This window comes from Carassius auratus, chromosome 15, assembly GCF_003368295.1.
Source record: "Carassius auratus strain Wakin chromosome 15, ASM336829v1, whole genome shotgun sequence".
Taxonomy (NCBI): Eukaryota; Metazoa; Chordata; class Actinopteri; order Cypriniformes; family Cyprinidae; genus Carassius; species Carassius auratus.
The window spans coordinates 19,048,503-19,068,511 of record NC_039257.1 but is presented as its reverse complement, the minus strand read 5'-3'; the positions used below and the strand labels follow the sequence as shown (position 1 = coordinate 19,068,511).

General features: G+C 34.9%; 2 protein-coding genes across 4 annotated transcripts in view; both read right to left on the bottom strand.

Moving 5' to 3' along the window:
• Positions 1-6,728, bottom strand: part of LOC113115318 (microtubule-associated tumor suppressor candidate 2) — a 41,274-nt gene extending 34,546 nt beyond the window's left edge. Inside the window, exon 1 of the mRNA XM_026282804.1 lies at positions 6,326-6,728. The gene's annotated coding sequence lies outside the window, so the exon portion shown is untranslated. The remainder of the gene's footprint in view (positions 1-6,325) is intronic.
• Positions 6,729-7,385: 657 nt separating this feature from the next.
• The window catches only part of LOC113115316 (RCC1 and BTB domain-containing protein 2-like), a 41,137-nt gene continuing 28,513 nt past the window's right edge, over positions 7,386-20,009 (bottom strand). Inside the window, exons 9-12 of one of the 3 annotated variants that reach the window (XM_026282801.1) lie at positions 18,961-19,087; positions 14,791-14,930; positions 12,820-12,950; positions 7,386-9,135 (exon numbers count right to left, since the gene is read on the bottom strand). In XM_026282801.1, coding sequence (XP_026138586.1) covers positions 8,995-9,135; positions 12,820-12,950; positions 14,791-14,930; positions 18,961-19,087 — 539 coding nt within the window. In that variant the 3' untranslated portion in view covers positions 7,386-8,994. Of the gene's footprint in view, positions 9,188-12,819; positions 12,951-14,790; positions 14,931-18,960; positions 19,088-20,009 lie in introns of all 3 variants that reach the window. The other 2 variants (XM_026282803.1, XM_026282802.1) reach the window with 2 other exon arrangements.

Genomic DNA, 20,009 nt, shown 5'->3' with positions numbered 1-20,009 from the left:
TGAAGAGATTTGGAATATGTCTCAAAAGATACCCTTCATGAGCATTTAGGGTCAGGAGCTCAATTATTTACAATAGGAAGGTAGACAGAAATAGAGAATGAAAACAACCAGTGTCATGTAATAGACTTTGAAAATGCAGCTTGTCAAGCAACAAGCTACTCAAAATTTAAAGGAGCACCACGTAGAGCAGTTTTTATCAGTTACACAGAAAATAAAAATCCACCAATTATACTGACACTTTATAAATATACAATTTACAAAAAATCTAATCTCAATTTTAAAAACAAAGATTCTTCAGTGAAAAAGAGGTTATTCTAAATAAAATTTCCTTCACAATAAGAAGAATATGGTTCTTTTCTTGCTGCCTCAAAATGGTTCTTCTATTGCAAAGCCACTGTTTGGAACCTTTTTTTTAAAACAGTTATGCACAGCAGGAATTTAATAAATATTAAATTATTTTATAAAATTAAACACAACATAAATGCTTCACAGAATCATTTAATTATTTACACAAACCAAACCAATTAAATGGATTTGACATCCCAAAGTACACCTCTGCACATCCATATAAACACTCTCTCATACCAAACACACACTCACCAAACCTTCTACTTGACCTACTTTCACAGAAAAGGCTCAGAAGTCCTCAAGTTAAAATGTTCAAAGGGAGGGTTCGAGCTTACAGATACATTTGAATACTAATTATTTTACAGTTTACAGAGTTTGATGTTTTGATTCACAATTTATTCAACTTCCCTTTTTAAAACATTTTAATTCTACCACCAAAATCTAGGAATACGTCATAATAAATGATCAATAAAATCTTGAATGACAAGCTGTTTATTAGGACAGAATGCAGAATGCATTTTTATGATGCGTTACTCAAAGCTACTCTTCTGCTACACACTTAAAAGTATCTTCTTTTTCTTCACAAAGAGTACATACTTTTATGGTGTAGTATAATAGGCAAACTGGCACGCAGCACGACTCTGGGTAGAACTTTAAACGGATAGTCCACCCAAAAATGAACTTATTTTAATTATTAGTTCATAATTAACTAATCACTTATAACTGAACATTACTATGAAGTGTTACCCTAGGAACCCAAACTTTACCTGACATTCTCACTTACATTAGGGTAGTGACAAATGTAATACATAAGACATGCCTCATAATGAAGGTAAATGAAGGCTATAGGAAACAGTTCTAAGCTGCTATGAAGCTTAAGTATATTAGAAGCCATTAACAGCATCTGGAATCGAGCAATTCAGTGACTCTCACAGATGATCAAACAAAGGCTCTGTGGTTTCTACTTCAGATTAGTGCATTATTAGAGGGAACAAAGCAGGAGTCAGATGAACTGAAAAAGCCCATGTAAAATCATACTCTTATACTGACTGGCGGGATCTCTACACGGCTCAGTCAGCGGGGATGAGGTTTCCTCCAGGCTGATGGATACCGAGCTGACAGTGAACAGATGAGAGAGCACAGCGATGGCTTTGTTTCGACTTTGTTCAAGTGAGAATGCATGATGAATTCCTGCTCTGCACTTCTGTGTGGCAAAGCCAAGCTTACTGCTGTTGAACAACACAGTACGTATAACGAGTCAAGGAATATGTTGTTATGCCATTTTTCTAACCAGACAGAAGACTATGACCATGACATTGTGTCTTGCAGCATACATGCTACATTTGGGAGGGAGGATAAATATACTTTACTACAGATTTGTAATTGAATTCACTTTTCAGGTGCTTTAACAAAAATACAAGTTTCATATTTATTTATTTTTTACTCTTTTTCTACAGAGGAAGACACACCTAAACAATTTGGTTGAGTAAATGATACAAAGACTCATTCATTAAGACTTGTTTATTTCATGAATGAATCAGCATTTATTTTTTTTAAAGTGAATAGTAAAAATGCCTCGCTCATAAACACAGTCTCTTGTCGCCTACAGGCCTAACATGTATTACCCAAAACTACAGACCAAATGCTCGGAAAAACGATTTGTTTGAATGCGCAAACACAGATAAGCAGAGAGATACAGTACAAACAATGAAATGTCCCAATACTGTTATCTAGCACGTTTGAAACTGTTGCATATATTATAATAAGAACTCTGTCATTTGAATGCAGTGACTTTGACGATAACGTTTTGGAGACAACTGCAAACAAACAAATATTAGATGAGATTAACAAAGGCCAAACGCAAAACTTGCCATTTGTGAAAATTATACAAATTGTCATTGAACACAGCACAGTCGCTGTTTTGGGATATTTATTAATGAAAATGTTACGTTTACTATGGCTTAAATTAATTATTGTGCTTGCAATAAATACTTTTTAAATATATACTTGAAAATATACAAGTATTTACAAAAATATACTTGACCCCTGCTTTAAAGGGGTCATGTGATGTTGCTAAAAATAATATTATGTTGAGTATTTGGTGTAATGCAATGTTTTTATGCAGTTTAAGTTTCAAATAACACATTATTTTCCACATAATGTACATTATTGTTGATCTTCTATGCCCTGCCTTTCTAAAACATAGATTTTTTTTACAAAGTTCATCGTTCTGAAAGGCGAGGTGTACACTGATTGGCCAGCTATCCAGTGCGTTGTGATTGGCCAAATACCTCAATCGTGTGACAGAAATGTTATGCCCCTTACCATACCGTGATGCTGTATGTCCCGGCGTAATGAGAAGAAACTATTAAAACCCATTACAAATAAGGCATTTGTTGCATCCAGTGGGGACATAATTACTGATTATAAAGACTTATACTATGTTTTTACGTGTTGTGTTACGCATAATAATCATAAAACCATGTCTGCATTTGTGATTGGAGAAACGACAAACAAGAAGCGTTACTCTATACTGCTCAAAACTTGTGCTTGAATCATCAGTGGCAAATCCTTTAAATATACAAAAAATACTTACAGGCTTTGAGTCAGATGTGCCAGACTGTCCTTACAAATAGGGAATTGCCCCACTTTATAGAAACTATAAAGTAATTACTGAAAAAAAATCACTTTATAGAAACTATAAAGTACTATAGTAAAATGCGCTGCACATATCTGAATATTTGGGTTGAACTTTTCTGGAACAATGTTGTAAATCCAACTTAACAACTGATTTCTAGTTGTGTCCTCTTTTGGAAGGCCAAACAACGTAGTTTCCCTTTGCAACAAAACACAGCATCTTCACAACATGGAAGCGGCGGTACCAAAAATGAGAATCAAGGTTACGCCTTCTTTCTTTGTGTGAACATTTGGGCAGTGTTATGCAAATCTTCCCACACAGTGACGTAGACATGTGGGGCGTGTTTAAACGAGCCGTTTCAGGAGGCCGTGGATGAGTTTTAACTTTTATAAAAAATATCTCTTTGGGTTTGAGACTTTAGTCTTTGCAACTTTAGGGACCTTATCTATGCACCAACAGGTTGCAACACTCCAAAGAAAGGAAAATTTGAAATTGCATTATATGACCCCTTTAATGTGCTGAAATGCAAGTACAGAAGTTTTAAGCTTTTCACACATTCACACAGAATACATAGCTGTCAGCAACATAAAAAATGGTGTAACTGCAAGCTTAGTATTTACTCGGATGTATATTAGCATGTCTATTTAAATACAAAACTATACATTCTAAACGTATACATTCTGTAAATTTTCTTTTTGCACTTTCTGTTTGACAGAAACCTAGCTCATTACAGATTGTGGTAGGTGTAGACGTTGTGGTAGGTGTAGACGTTAATAAGCCATAACTTAACAGTAGAATTTTTCGTTGTCTACCCACTGTTTTAGTGGGAGGTAGCAACATCTGACAGGGTAGGACAAATCAGTCACTCAATACATGCGATCCAACATGCAGTTTCTTATCTGCAGCATCAGCCCTGCAGTAATTCTGCTGTCCTGATGCCAGAAATACATCCAGATGCATTCATGATACAGCACTATATTGGCAGTATTTTTCTGTTCATCCGTCCATCTTTCTATCAATCTCATGAATATTTGTACCTATTTTATGAGGTGGCAATTTCATATGAATTCATGCAGTTATATTTTTACAAAAACATACCATTTTTAGAAAGCCAAAAATTTGCCAAAACATGAAAAAGTTAGAAAAGAGTGTATTCATTTATTTTTTTAGAACTGTAATGAAATTCAACTTTTTTTGTATCACGTTATTTTACGTAATGTACATTCAGTTCATTGTAATTTAATCAATCTCTTAAAGCATTTGTGCAATTAATCTACACAATTCAGTGATAATATATATGTTTTTACAGTTTACAGTTTAGTGTTAACATGCTAAGTACCTTTAGAGTGAACAAAAGGAAAAGAGAGAGATGGCTGACACAGTAAAGACAGACAGTTCTCCTCTTGACTGATACGGTTTCTGTCGCAGACATGAAGTATAAATAAAACAGCATGTCACAGCGTGTTCCTCAAGGCGTCAGCATGAAACCTGCAGCCAACGGCCATGAGAAACTGTCTTTGTTACTTCCACCTCATTGTTTTTCCTCTTTCATGACACTGTAACACATTCAGAGTGCTACTGGCAGTAATGCAGCCAGCAGCAGGAAGTTCAAGAGGCAAATTGCTGTCATAATCATTAAGATGCATGAAATTCCCCTCATTTCCCATGATGCATTCAGAGCATGTCCACTGCACCTGTTCACTAATCAACCAGCTACCTTAGAAGGGACCTGGATTAGAGAAACAGGTTACATCTGTCTTTCCTTATGTGTGTGCGTCTTTTTAGCCCCTTATCTGAAGCATCTCCAAATGGAAGCAGCGATTTCCACTCTCAGATCTACAGGGCTAATTAAATATTAACATCAAAATGAAATCGGAGGCCCCGCCTCCTTTCCCTTTCAAAAGCAAATCTCTCATCAGCTTTGTGTGAGGGGTTTTATTGTATATAAATGTTCTTTACTTTACTCAAAGCATTTTGAGTGTTCAGTTTCACAACCTGACACAAAGTGTGAATTAAAACAGAAAGTGTGTTGTGTTCCTGTTTTGTGTGTGTGTGTGTGTGTGTGTGTGTGAGAGAGAGAGAGAAAGAGAGAGAGAGAAAGAGAGAGAGAGAGAGAGTGTGTGTGTTTTGATGCATACTGTCAATGTATTTTGCCTGGTGTTGTCTTGAGCAAACACAGAATCAGAATAGCTGACCCAGAACTGATAGAATTTTTTTATTTTTATATAAAAAATATAGTTAATGGAGGTTTTCGTTTTGTCAATCAGTTTTCATACTTTCCAATTTTAATTTCGTAAAAGAAAATAAAAAGGAAAAGAAAGAAGGAAAGACTTGAAAAGAAAGCGTTTAAATGAACCAAAACACACCATTACGGTTTTAAGCCACAACAGGAACATATGCATACTGTACATATTTCCTTATTGGAATCATACTGCAAAAGGTAAACAGAGAAGACATGCTTTAAAAGCAGCATTTGTATTTATATTGTCAACAAACCTTAAATTATCTTAAAAATTAAGATTAATACATAATTGATTATTATGGTTGATTATTATTAAGCTATACATATGCATCATGCATTAGCATAGATATGATTTCATAACATGAATAAATATTCCAATTAAAATTATTTTGATTACTATAAAACATAAGCTCAAATTAATATGCAAGCACATAAACATATTTAATGAATGTAATTGTATAATATGATTTATACTTTATAAAATAGTTTGTTACATTACAGTAACAATATTCATATGTTTATTTACATGTTGCACTTTATGTAAATTATTCTGTACATTTATAACATACTGATAACTGCATAACGCCTAAGATTTATATTATTATTATTATCAATATTATTTTTTTTTTTTTTATGATACTCCAGTTTTAACACATTTACTATTAAATACAAGGTTATTCATGTACAGGGATCATTTAATATAAAGGCTATATTTATATAAATATACTTAATATTATGTGACTAGTATATTAAATAAACAAATATAAATAATAAATAATCACATTATTATTATAAACACGTGCAAACAACCACCAAACAATAATGATAATGACAGCAGAAACTAAACATCATAGCAACATGTATAAATAATATATTGGTGCATTCACTCATTTATGCCTATTAATTCAGTGTCAATGCGTGCTGAAAGAAAATACATGGCAGACAGATTCGACCGCGAAAAAAAATAACTGCATGTGACATAAGCACACATTGAGTTCTGCTGCAGAGATACACACGACAGCAGGTGGATGTGATGCTCTGAGTGCGCCATCATATTATCCACACACACACACACACACACACTGACACAGTCTTACCTGATCTTCAGCATCCGTGATGAAACGCTGCACGACTGATGCAGAAGACGAATGATTGTTTGATTCCGCACAGCATCCTCCAAGACGAGTGAAAAATCAGGCGGAGAGGATGAGAAGAGAGCCAGACGCGCACTGCAGGACGCTGATCGCAGGAATGAATGGTGAGAAATGAAGTGACCAAATATGGCCGTGTTCGAAAAAACACAGCGAGTTCCCTAGCTAGACAACATTTTAGTGCATCCTTCCGTTGATGTCGTTCAGTTATCGTTGCAGGTCAGCAGCGTTTTATATAAATGCTAGGTACATCTATGATATTAATAAAATGATGTTGTTTGAAAGGCGCTTGTGGTCCCCAAAATGCTGTCTAGGTAGGCGGCTGACAAGGTTTTAAAACACGACCTGTGTTTAAATGCAGTCTATGGTTAAATGCGCATAGAGCGCCACTCAAAGGAAGATGAGCACACAAAACAATCTTACAGCAGCAAATTGGACAGATTTTGAAGAATTTTAAGACACAATAGTTATATCAATGGTGATGGCAAACGTGTCGGTGTTTCTTTATGACAAGAATGAAAACGAGGCTGTGGAGGCGTATAAATGCAGAAGTAATGAATTGTATTATTTAACACACATACCGATTTGTTTTATTATTATTATTATTATTACTGTGACTTAACTTTCTTAAAGGTTTCAGCTGACAGAAACTAGATAAAAAATATTTCAAAGCTTCAAAGACCTTACAGTTTATGTAAGGCACCTAACCTATACAGTATATATCCATTTTGTATTTTAAATAGTAGGGTTTTTAATATTTTAAATATATAATGTGACAACATTCCCAACTATTACTGCCTGTTTACACCATAGACTGTAGAAAAGTTCACAAAACGAAATCAAATGTATTAAAATAAATGATAAATGGCTACTATGATGCATAACAACAAATACATACTTTATGACCTTAAAAGAAATGAGGAAAAAAATGTATGGCAGGAAAAAAACAAGTGCCGTATATTGCAATGTTATATTTGTAAAAATAACTTTTCCAACACACAATAACTTATAATACAGGATATTTATTTTAATATTAAAAGTCCCGTATGACACTTGCTTAAATGAAAACAGTAAGTTTGGTATCATCTTAAAACAGATTATTCAAGTGTCAAATTATTTATGTCCCCATTAATTACATGACCACTGGGGAATAATTAACAACCCTAACTTGGCAATCGGGCAGGGTTTCGCAGTCCTGACCCTCATTTATGGAGTTACAAAAGAATGAACCCAACAGAAACCCCTGACTGTATAAACAAGTATAAACAGACTGTAACAACTGACCATCAAGAATCAAGAAGACATTGTGACGTGTGAGAGAGAGTGAAAGCTCTCTCTGATTGTGTCAGGTTGTGTTTGTTTAACACCTCTAAACCTACTGTAAACACTTGAATTATATACGTTTATATGATTGCTGTTTCAAGTGCTTTTTCAAGACTAGTTTGGTTGGTTGAAAATTAATGAATGACATAATATGGGCACATGGTTAGTTTATGGGTAATATGGGCAACACCACCATACAGCACTATTTCCCAACTGCACAACCTGTAAAAGTCATGAAGAAATATCTGGCTCATACTTCATTCCAAAAAACAAAACAAAAAAACATTAATAACACCTTGCTAAAATAAAATTTATATTTTGATGTGTTATATAGATATAAAAATTTAAACATCCAACAATCAGGCTTTTCTTAAGCAAAATATAATTTCCTTTTTTGGGGGGGCTGAAATATGGCCTGAACAGTTCTTCACAGTTTTTGAGAGATTTCACCCTGACACTTGTGTTAGAGCTCAAGATGACTTGAGAAAATCACAGATGTTGACCCTTCTGACATATCCAGAATAATTACACAGAAACAGTGCAAACATATCAAAAGTAACATTACTGTCAGTAAAAAAAAAACTAAACAAAAACAAGTTACATTAGTTGGATCAGTAAATTAAATTGGAGCCACTTAATGCTACATTTAAAAATAATGCTTTACTACTCTAATGACATATTATTGTGTTAAGTTTCTTCTAATGTCAGGAAGAAAAAAACATGATATCCTATGACACAGGTGACCTCCCTCAGAAGGTACGACTGTTGGCCTGCTTTATAAAGGCCATCATGATAATGATAGATGGATTTGAGATGGAAAACTTGTTTGGCTGACTGTAACTTTCCAATCCATTAAATATTTAATGACTGGAAATATATTACAAATTATTGTGATCTTGATCCAAAACAACAATTCAGTGACAGAAAGCAACTCTTTCTCCCATCAACCATCTCCTACATGAGATGATCTTCCCTTTTGCTTACACACAGATGAACCCCTTGCTCATGAAGCACTTTTCGTTTAGCTACTCTATTTCAATACAATCTTTTGAGACTGGTCTGGTCCCTTTGAATCCAATCTTTAATTCTTCCATTTACATAGGGCTTCAGATGGGGATGTAATTTAAAGGCGCTGGGACCCAGAAGACAACCAGTGCTGTGGCTTTTACCACTTCTTTACAGTCAAACCACATAAGTTTGTCTCCTCTCTTTCCAAATCGGAGCTATTAGAGATAACTTCTCTAGATGTAGCAGAGCCAAAGCAAAATTCCTCCTTAGCCGATATATTTCTGTTAGTTCTTGAATGCTCCGTAGCGGCTGGCTTTGCTAATGAAGTTCTTCAACAGATCGTGGTCCATGTCGGCGAAGGCCTGCGTTTGAGTGACAGCCGTCAGGTGGTTAACGCAAAACTTGAAACAGAACTCTTCCAGATCCTGCACATGAAGAGCGGATGATTCAACGAGAAAGAGAACCACCACCAAAGACCTACAGAATAATATATGAAACCGCAAATATATGTACATGTTTAGGGCTCTGTTCCAAAACCTAGTGAGCAAAACACAGCAGGTTAAGGAATGTTTCATGAATCTGGCCCCATAGTTGGTATGAAAACAATCCCTGAGTACTTAGTCATAGCTTAGGAATATGCTAACGTCAAACTGTGAATGTTAGTAATTTCATCTTGAAGTCAGCTATTTTAACCCTCTGGAGTCTAAGGGTATTTTTGGGGCCTGGAGAAGTTCTGTCATGCCCTGACATTTGTGCTTTTTTCAGTTGCTTATAAACATCTAAATGGGTAAAGTCTAATCTCACTGTAATCAGCACAAACTGGGCTAAATTAATAATAATAATAATAATAATAATATTATGTGAAATGCATGTATGTACATGATTGTGTTTTTGAGAAAACAAATGTTATGTGTTGTTAGTGAGAAACTAAAAATGTTAAAGGGGGGGGTGAAATGCTCGTTTTCACTCAATATCCTGTTAATCTTGAGTACCTATAGAGTAGTACTGCATCCTTCATAACTCCAAAAAGTCTTTATTTTTATTATATTTATGAGAGAAAGATAGTCTGTACCGATTTTTCCCGGAAAAACACGAGCGCCTAGAGGCGTGACGTGTGGGCGGAGCTAAAGAATCACGAGCGCCAGTAGGCTTTGCGTTGAGAGCGTCTGGAAGTTGTGACACAGATCCAGAGGCTGAAATTTAACAAGAGCAGCATCAGCAAAGGCGTCTCTATGTGGTATGTACTTCAACTGTATATATTTGCTTAGAGGTTTTGGAAAATGACTAAGTTCCACTTTATGTCGTTTTTTTTTTTTTTTTTTTTTTTAAGCTGTACATGTGGAAAGTGCAGTTTGATGACAACATCGCATGTGCTTACGCGCTGATAGCTAAGTTAACAACACAGAGATATTTGAAGCAGTTTTACTCACCGCATGCGGTTCCAACACACGATCGTGACCATTTTTCGTTGGGACTGCTTTATCCTTAAGAAATAAATGATGTGCAATCCGAAATGCAGGGAACAAACAAAAACATTTGCACAACTCCGTTGATGCTCTGTAAAAATAAACTACATCCACTGGTCCCTTAATGCTGTTTTTTTTTGGTAATCTGTGCAGGGTTGTCTTGCCCTGGCAACCAAAAACACACTTCTTTTGTGACTTTTCGCGACGCTCTCGCTCTGATCAGGCTGTGCTCAGCCTCTCAGTGTTCTGTTATACGGGAGCGCGCGCTCTTCCGGCAGACGTGCCCTAGGACCCATATAAGGAAATTCCGTTCCATTTAACGTCACACAGAGCCATACTCGAAAAAAACTTTCCGAAACTTGTGACAAACCGGAAGAGGTTTTTTTGGAACAAAAATACTCCTTCAAACATACAACTTAATTTTTGAAACTTTGTCCATGTTTAGCATGGGAATCCAACTCTTTAACAGTGTAAAAAACTCAGTATGCATGAAATAGCATTTCACCCCCCCTTTAAATCACTTGAATAAGGCCATAAAACACATAAAGAACAATGGTTCCCGGGACTTTTGAGAACTGGAGCTTGTAACCTGGAATTTTTCTTTCTAAATTATGGGAAAATCATCTTGTTTACTCACTCACAGAAAACAATATATTAATTTACATTTTCTAAGACACTTTTTGTTTGTAAAAGTCATGTGAGTAGGCGTCAACTATCATGAATATCATTGTGATTTACACCTGAGAAGACAAAGCCCTGCATAATGAGCTGCATAATGAGCCTCTCATTCAGCTGTGTGTCACTGTGAGGGAGGAGTTACAAGAAAGAATGTGAGGACAAAATAAATCTATATAATTTTATGTTTGTAGTTTATTTAGAATATATTTAATTATCCCAAAACATAATTTAATATCCACTTGCGAGTGCAATTAAACAGTTTATTAGGAATAATCAAAGCTGACTTTGAAACTGATTTTTTTGCATCATTACTCCAGTCACACAATCCTTCAGAAATCATTTTAACTTATTTTCTACAAAAAACATTTATTGTTATTATTATCCTCACTATCCTCATTATTATTATTATTATTATTAATGTTTAAAAGAGCTGAGAATATTTTTCAGGTTTTTTAGGGGGAATAAACTGAAAGAACAGCATTGTTTTTACATCTGTTACAGTTATCTATTTGTTACATTTATATTATTTACATCAAGCTTTGAATGGTATAGCATTGTATATTGTTATTGAAACTTCATCATATTTCACTTGATTATACATTTAGTCAGGAATTGTAGTTTGGAAAAAGTCTTTGGAAAAAGTCTGACTAGTAACATGTTTACACGTTATGTGAAAACTAGTACAAATAAATAAAAAGAGACTTACTCGTGTTCTATGATCCCTGCTGAATAAAGTGCTTCATTCTTTTTTTTTTCTGAGGAAATCCAATCCAATCTCAAATCCTCAACCACATCACATCTTTTTGGATTTGAATTATATCTTATTCCTCTCATCGCAAAGCAAACAGTAAACTAAAAGAAATTGAAGAACAGTCTCGCTGCTTTGTCTGCTGTTGTGTGGTGTATTCAAGCAGCACGCTTCAGTGAAACATTAGAATCTGAATAGAGCGTTCAGCGCGGGGGCGTGGTCACATCAGAAGATAATGAAGAGAGACGTGAAAAGCAGACATCGCATTGTTTTCATATGGATTACTTTAATCACAGAATATCTGTTTTCAGCGACACTTGGTTAGTTTTAAAGTAGACATGTCAAGCTTTATATAGATATATCTCATATGTCTCTTCGTTGAGTATTCACAGAGTTACAGTTCATTTTAATGACGCGTGTCTAAAAGATCAGCGCAGACAAAGGCTGCAGACGGCACACCTTATTTGTTATCTTTATTTTATAAGTGCACAAAGTTTTGTCATGTCATGTCTGTATACAAAAAAGTAGACCCTTTACAGATTCGATTGATGTATTGCTCTTATCTGTACGATTAAAACTGAAAGTGTAATTGAAGTTCTTTTTGGGGTTATCAGGAGAAAATGCCTCATAACCCATATATGCGTTAATCGACTTCAGAGGGTTAACCCAAATTTGTGTTTGTTTTTTGCTTATTAGAGTATAAAATCATTAGTAAATTAGCTTTTTCAAACAATATTTGCGTTCTTCATGCTTTTTTTTCAGTGTATAAAGCCATTTACTAAGCAATATGCTAACATCAAAATCCACTGGATCAACTATGAATGTTAGTTGTCTCCTGTGTGCATCATTTAAGCTATTTCGCACAATATTTGTGCTTTTTTCACTCCTTAGATTTTGAAGTTATTAGCTAACATCAAACTGTATTGTACTGTAGCAATACAATGTGCTTTTTAGAGTATTTGTTGTTAGCTTAACAGTACACCAACAACAAAATATTTTGAATTAATTTTAATGTGTTCTTTGTATTTTTTATTCGTGTATTAAGATGTTAGCTTAGCAAAATGTTTGTTTAGTCTCTTGTGTTTTTCACGTCGACTTTTCTGAGCATGGCATTGTTAGCTTAGTAACATGTTAATGTTTATCTCACTAACATTTGGAACAGGACCTGTATTTGACTGTATGGGTGTATGACTGAAGATGTGAGTGTGCACACTCACCCGAGCTTCATATTTGACAGCAGCTGAGAGCAGTGTTATAGCGTTCTCCTCTGAGATGCCTCTCTTGATTGTCTCCTGACACAGTCTTTTCAGACGGCTCTCACGGTAGTACGTGGCCAAATCGAGCAGACCTTTACAATGCAATGATTATAGGATCATAAACACCCAACATTAGTCAGATGTCAGAAAAAAAATACAATTGCTGCTATAATGTGTAGTCATAGGGTTAGTTCACCCCAAAATGAAAATTCTGTCACTAATTACCCACCCACATGTCATTCCAAACCCACAAGACCTTTGTTTATCTTCGGAAAAGAAATTAAGAAATTTTTATTGAAATCTGAGAGCTCTCTGACCCTGCGTAGATAGCAACACAACTGCAATGTTCTCAGATCCAGAAACATAGCAAAAACATCAGTTTATAAGTCCATGATGTGGAGTTAAATCCGTAATTTTACGAAGCCACAAGAATACTTTTGAAGATAAATGCTGATTACGTCTCTCCAAAATGTCAGAAGATGGTAATCGGTGAGGAGAATTGTTGAATCAATTGTTATCATTGTTTTCTTTTCACACAGAAAGTATTCTTGTAGCTTCATAAAATTACCACTGATGTCACATGGACTAGTGATGTCTTTGCTACAGTGCGTTTCTATGCCTGGGAACATTGTAGCTGCGTTGCTGTTTATGGAGAGTCAGAGAGCTCTCTGATTTCATCAAAATGATCAAAATTTGCATACAGAAGATGATCAAAGGTCTTGTGGGTTTGGAATGACATGACACTAAACCTTTAACAGGTTTTTCACTGTGTCATGTTGGACTCCATCTAAAAGCATGGCAAACAGGTATGTATATGTGGTTTTAAACAAATAAATCAGTGTAATGCCGCGTTTCCACCGAAATTACCCAGAACAATTGTACCAGGAACTTTTTCCCCCCAGACCTGTTGCTTTCTGCTTTTCCACCATGGTCAAAAGTACCGTGAAGATTAGGCAAATAGTCTGGTGACGTAGATCTGCCTGCATTTCTCAATACAAAGTAAATTAGCTAATTTTATACTTGCGTCCTCTGTAGTTTGGACTTTCCGAGTTCGACTCAGAAGTGTGATCTCCCGCAGACGGGATGACACAAGTCTGGTAATTCTGCAAACAGCAGTCTACTTGATAACATCAGTCAGCTTGCCTTGGCTACTGCTATTGTCCTCACTTTATATTTCCAATAAGATGAAATATGATATCAAACAACATTGCCTCCTTTCGTTTTCATTTAAACATTAATAGCCGCAGAAATGTAGTTCAGGGAAATGTGTAAACCTGTATAGCCTACATTACAATGAGACTAAATATTACATCAAACAGTACTGACTCTTTATTTTAATTTTAACAAATTAATATATTAATTGAATGAAGACCAAATATTACCCATTAGATTTACCAAAACAAATTATATTTTATGTTTAGCCACTTTAAAGAGAAAAATGTCAGAACGGCTAGCCGAGGTGAGACTGCTCTCGATGGACACATAAGCACTAAGCTCGCGCTGATCGTCTCCGAAATCAGCGAAACATATTTTTAAATAGGCGTTGTCTTTATAAATAAACCACATATTTGAGTTTTAAACGACTACATTCTCACCTGAAATACTTTTAAAACTGCATTTCATAACACAATAACAGTAATATTTTGAAAATATTCCAAATAAATGGTGGGTGAAATAACAATGCTGCACGAATTTAACCAATCATTATGTTTAGCGCCCAAGTCCCGCCCCCGAAAGTTCAGGAACTTTGAAAAAGTACTACCTCACGACCAGGGACTTTCTGAGGGGCAATTTCTTTACTCAGAACATTATTTAGATCCTGGTTCATGATGTGGAAACACACGGAGTAACAGCCCAAAGTCCCTAGTTCCTTGGTAAAGTTCCAGTCGTTAAAACGCGGCTTAATTCAGATCATGGATGGGTGCAGTTTACCAATGGCATCCTCAGGTGGGAGGTTGATGGTATCAGTATACAGGTACTCCAGGAATGCACGATATACCAGATAAGAAAACTGATGAATCTCTATAGTCTCTTCATCCGTCTCATTCAGCAATGCTCGGAAATGCTCGCACCTATCAATACAAACTCAAAATTATTATTATTTTTGAAAAAGTTGTATTAATTGTAATTAAAATGTCATAATAACAGTGAAATTTCACATCTCTCATTTGATTTGACTAATACTAGCCCACCTAATATAAAGCTCAAACATCCAAGACAAGTAAACAGAAAAAATAAGAAATAAATTACAAGCAAATTTTATGAATAAATACATTAGAACAAACATGCAAATTAAATGAACAGTGTTTTAAGTTTATCAGTAAGGTCTACTAAAAGAAGTATTTAGGTAAGAAGTAGCATATACAGAACTGAAATAATGTAAAAGAAACTACTGCATAGTGTTCATCGTACAAATTAAAAATAGACTGCTCCTTTAATAAAGCTACAAAGGATATTCAGTCAAAAGCAGTGATTTTTCTTAAGCGTAGAAGTACAAAAGCTCTTTCATTGTTTAGTGTATTATGTTGCATTCAGTTAAGACACAGTATAAAGCTTGTTCAAGGATATAAGGTGACTTATTCCACACTCTATTTATTATAAACACTTTGCATTTCTAAAACCTCAAAAGATTCATTGTGTAATACAAGGTATCAGTTCCAGACCCACAAGAATTTTTCCCTGTTAGTCTGCTGATTTTAAACTCCCCTATAATTATTACACTGCTCTGTGAAGAGGAACTACACTAAGTGTGCAATTTGCACTCTATGTATTCTTTACAACCTTCTTCTCAGTGTCCTGTCTGTACTTGCATATTTGACTCTCATTCTCTTCTACAGCTGTAAAAACAAACATGAACTTCAAATGCAGAATAACTCTGCTGGGATCAACAGTAAAAAATATATATGTGAGAACTATAAAATATATTTAAATGCATATATCCACATAAAACGGTAAAATATTAATAAATATCAAACTGAATTTTCTAAAGAAGTTTGATCATCAGTTTTTCGCAAAATTGTAATTTGTGGCCTACAGAATGTTTTGCTGTATGGATATGTGAATATACAATATATCAAAAGAAAGAACAGAGCCTCTGCTTTATTTATTTTATATATATATATAGATATATATAATTTTTTACATTTTAAACAAGTCTCATATTTACATCACATAGTTAAGAAATATTGCACAAGCTGTAGGCTAAGTGCAAGATTACACTAGTGCAGATGTGATACTCATCTTATACAACAGTTCATTAAGAAGTTATTGTGTTCTTTTAGACACAATGTTTGTTTTGCTAATTTTTGCCAACCAAAATATAAAGACAAAGTAGAACTGTTCATCCCCGAGCAACCCACAAAGACATTTCATTTCTTAATCAACGCTTTGAACGAATTTGGTGAACGAATTTGGCATTGAACCATTGGCCATAGTTGGCTTTGAAGTGGTGCTGCACAGATCGATCGGTGTATGACATCAAAGTACCGTGAGAGCGATTCAAAAGCACAAGGAGTCGTCTGATCTCTAAAGCTCTGATGATGCAGAGATGCATGAGTTCAGGGCGATTCTAGCTAAACATGCACATCTGTGCCGGCATTTGTGTGAAACAGAAGCCATTTAATATGAAGTTCACACTCCATTAGGTGCTTTTTAATACTTTGACGGAAAACAATGCCATTTTTTAAAAATTAAATAATAATTCTAATTAATTTACTTGGGTGCATCAGTCAGTGTGCAGACAATGAGATTGAAGGTGCTCTGGGACATGCGATTTATAATAGGACAAGAAGATATAGTATGGTGGCAAATAGTCAAAAGAAAGGTGTAGAATTGTTTGCTTATGTGCATAAATCAGAGTGTAAACAGTGAGAGATGTTGAGGCTGGTGAAAAGCGTTTGGTTAATGGTGTATTTTGAGCTATTGTGCATCCTGTTGCTGTGCCCCACCTTGATGTAATAACTGACAGGTTGGGAGCGTGATCGGCTTAGAATGCATTTTCAAATCCACATTGTCTTAAAGTTTATTATCGCGGGATATTTAATGAAAGTGTAAGTATTAATGTATTTAAGAGAAATAAAAGACATTTAAAATTACCATCTTGCTACCCTTTTGCTGCACTTCTGGCTCAGAATGCATTTTGAAATTCACACTGCATTTTGCTACAGTTATCACACACTATCACAAATAACATGCAATCCCCAAGTGTCCTACCCCAAGGTCTAAATGGATTTAGGGAAAATGGCATTTAAATGAAAATTTTGTTACTGTTTTTGTTTGGACATGTTAAACATATCTAATCAATTTGGGTAATACAACTTAATTAAAATTTTGCAACTTATAAAGCGTTAAAATATATTTTTAATTTACATATTAAAACTAGTGTAGGAAATGGGAAATGTAAATTATATAATTACATTTTTATTTTCATGTTGCACTCGCATCCAACCCTTCCCCTTTTGAACTTTTGCCATTTGGCTGGCTCTTCAGAGCCACAAATACCAGGACAGCCAGGCACAAAAACAGTTTCCTCCCCCAGGCAATCTACCTTATTAAAAGTTAAATGTTCCCACCATCTATAGCACAAATGTACATACAATTTATTTTATTTAATTTTTTATATTTTTTTCCTAGCTAAATTTACATATGCATGTATTTTTATTCTAATCTTATTTTTATTGTCTCTGTGTTGTTGTCTCTTTTTAGCAATCAACAGGATTACAACAACAAGTGCAATAGTGCTCTTGGCTTTTACAACAATTGCATTAGTGCTCTAGGCTTAACACATGCATTGGCTGGTCCATGATTTTACAACAGAACGAATGAGAGGAGTGTGTTGCAATAGGGTTTTTTCGAGCTCCATATTGTTCTGATGCAATTTGTAACAGTTTGTTTGTCCTTCAACGTCAAGACCATCAGATTTTCAGTGTGCCGAATAATTCTTTCCCCAATTCTAAGCCCAGCATTTTATGATGACTGGTGGTTCACCTCTGTTTTTCCTAATTGTACCATGGGCGTACGTTTTTAGATCAAGTAGGCTCTCAGACAGTGGTAGCGAATTGTAAAATCTGAGCAATCTGTAGCCATAACTGGATCAGGAAAAGACAACCATGTCTCTCAGCACTTTCAAGTAAGATTTCATGCCATATTAGATTTTTTTTTACACCCACTAAGCTAGGTGCCCATGCAAGAGAAGCATACCATGTCAGTGCAAATGTTTGTGTTAGGCTGAAACATTTCATGGAATTTGGACACAACATGATCTAAGACAGGGCAGACTTCATAAAGCCTGTCAGTATAGTTGTCTGGACTTGCTTTATTATCACTGAAGTGAATAAAATGTCCATATGATTTCAAACCTGTTACAAGGCATGACCTGTTTGAAATAGTGTAGCTAACATTTCATCCGTAAACCAGAGAATAAAAGAGCCATAGGAAGCCTGATAAAAAAAAAAATCTCAGATGTACTTCTACATCTTGCATTATTGACACACTGTTTTCCTAATGAATGTTGTCCAGTTGCTTTGACACAATGTATTTTGTTTAAAGCGCTATATAAATAAAGGTGACTTGACTTGAATTGACTTCTAACATCTGAAGTGTTCATATATAAATATTACATAAATTTCATATTACATTAAACTTGCACTATTTGTATTCTAATAAATAATATAATTTTGCTTGTAAATGTCTCCTTGATTGCCTCTATTTTACAAACACTAACGCAAAATAATCATTGCGACCCTAAATCCTCTTGGAAAAAAGGAAAGGTCGAAAATATGATCTAATAAGGAACATAAAATATGTTTCATAATATAAACATAGTAAATTTAGACACACAAAGAGTATACTTATGCAATAGTCTGTTTATGCACGATCAAGAATGTGTCTGCACATGTTCGTGTCAAAAGAGTTCAGCTGCCAAGATTTGAATAAATACATGGGAATGACACTGGTGGGGAAAACCCCAATTTGTTGTTGATAATTTACAAACTATTTTCAGATGCTGTTTAAATACCTGAGGAAAACGTTTTTACTTCTTATGGACAAAATAGGGCTAAAAACAGTGCTAAAGAGATGTTTTAAAATCAGGTTTTAATTTACCTGATTTTAAGCAAGGCTTTGTGCACATGAATGCACTTCCCATCAACCAGGAACTTCAGGTCAGAGATTTCTGGGCTGTCGAACTCTCGCTTTAGCGACTGGGCAACAGTCAAGTAGTCATCTCCATCTAGTGAGCAGAAAAGAGTAAAAAAAAAATATTTGTTTAAAGCAACTTTCTCACAAAGTGAAGCATCCAGAGTTACAGTAGGTTTCCTCATGTAAAAACACATTTAAAGTTTTGTCATTAAAATGCTGATGATTTACATGTCTAAATCATATACAGTGGGGCTCGAAAGTTTGGGCACCCTTTGCAGAATCTGTGAAAATGCGAGTAATTTTCAAAAAATAAGAGAGATCATACTAAATGCATGTTATTTTTTATTTAGTACTGTCCCGAGTAAGATATTGTACATAAAAGATATTAGCATTTAGTCCACAAGACAAAAAAAAAATCATTTAAATAACCCCACTCAAAAGTTTGGGAACCCTTGGTTCTTAATACTCTGTGTGGTCACCTGATGATCCTCGACTGTCTTTCTGTTTTGTGATGGTTGTGCATGAGTCCCTTGTTTGTTCTGAACAGTTAAACGGAGCAGCGTTCTTCAGAAAAATCTTTAAGGTCTTGCAGATTCTTCAGTTTTCCAGCATCTTTGCATATTTGAACCCTTTCCAGCAGTGACTTTATGATTTTGAGATACATCTTATCACACTGAGGACATTTGAGGGACTCAAACACAACTATTAAAGATTCAAACATTCACTGATGCTCCAGAAGGAAACAAGATGCATTAAACTTTTGAACATGATGAAGATGGCCAAATTTGTCTTATTTTGTTGAAATATAATTGTTTTTCCATTTAGTTCTGCTCTTCGTAAGCAACAGAAGATACTAGTACGTTTCCCGGTACACAAATTAAGTACAATTTACTTTGATCTTCTGGTTTTCAACCCCAGCTCTTAATGCATCTTGTTTCCTTCTGGAGCACCAGTGAATGTTTGAATCTTTTTAAATAGTTGTGTTTGAGTCCCTCAAATGTCCTCAGTCTGAA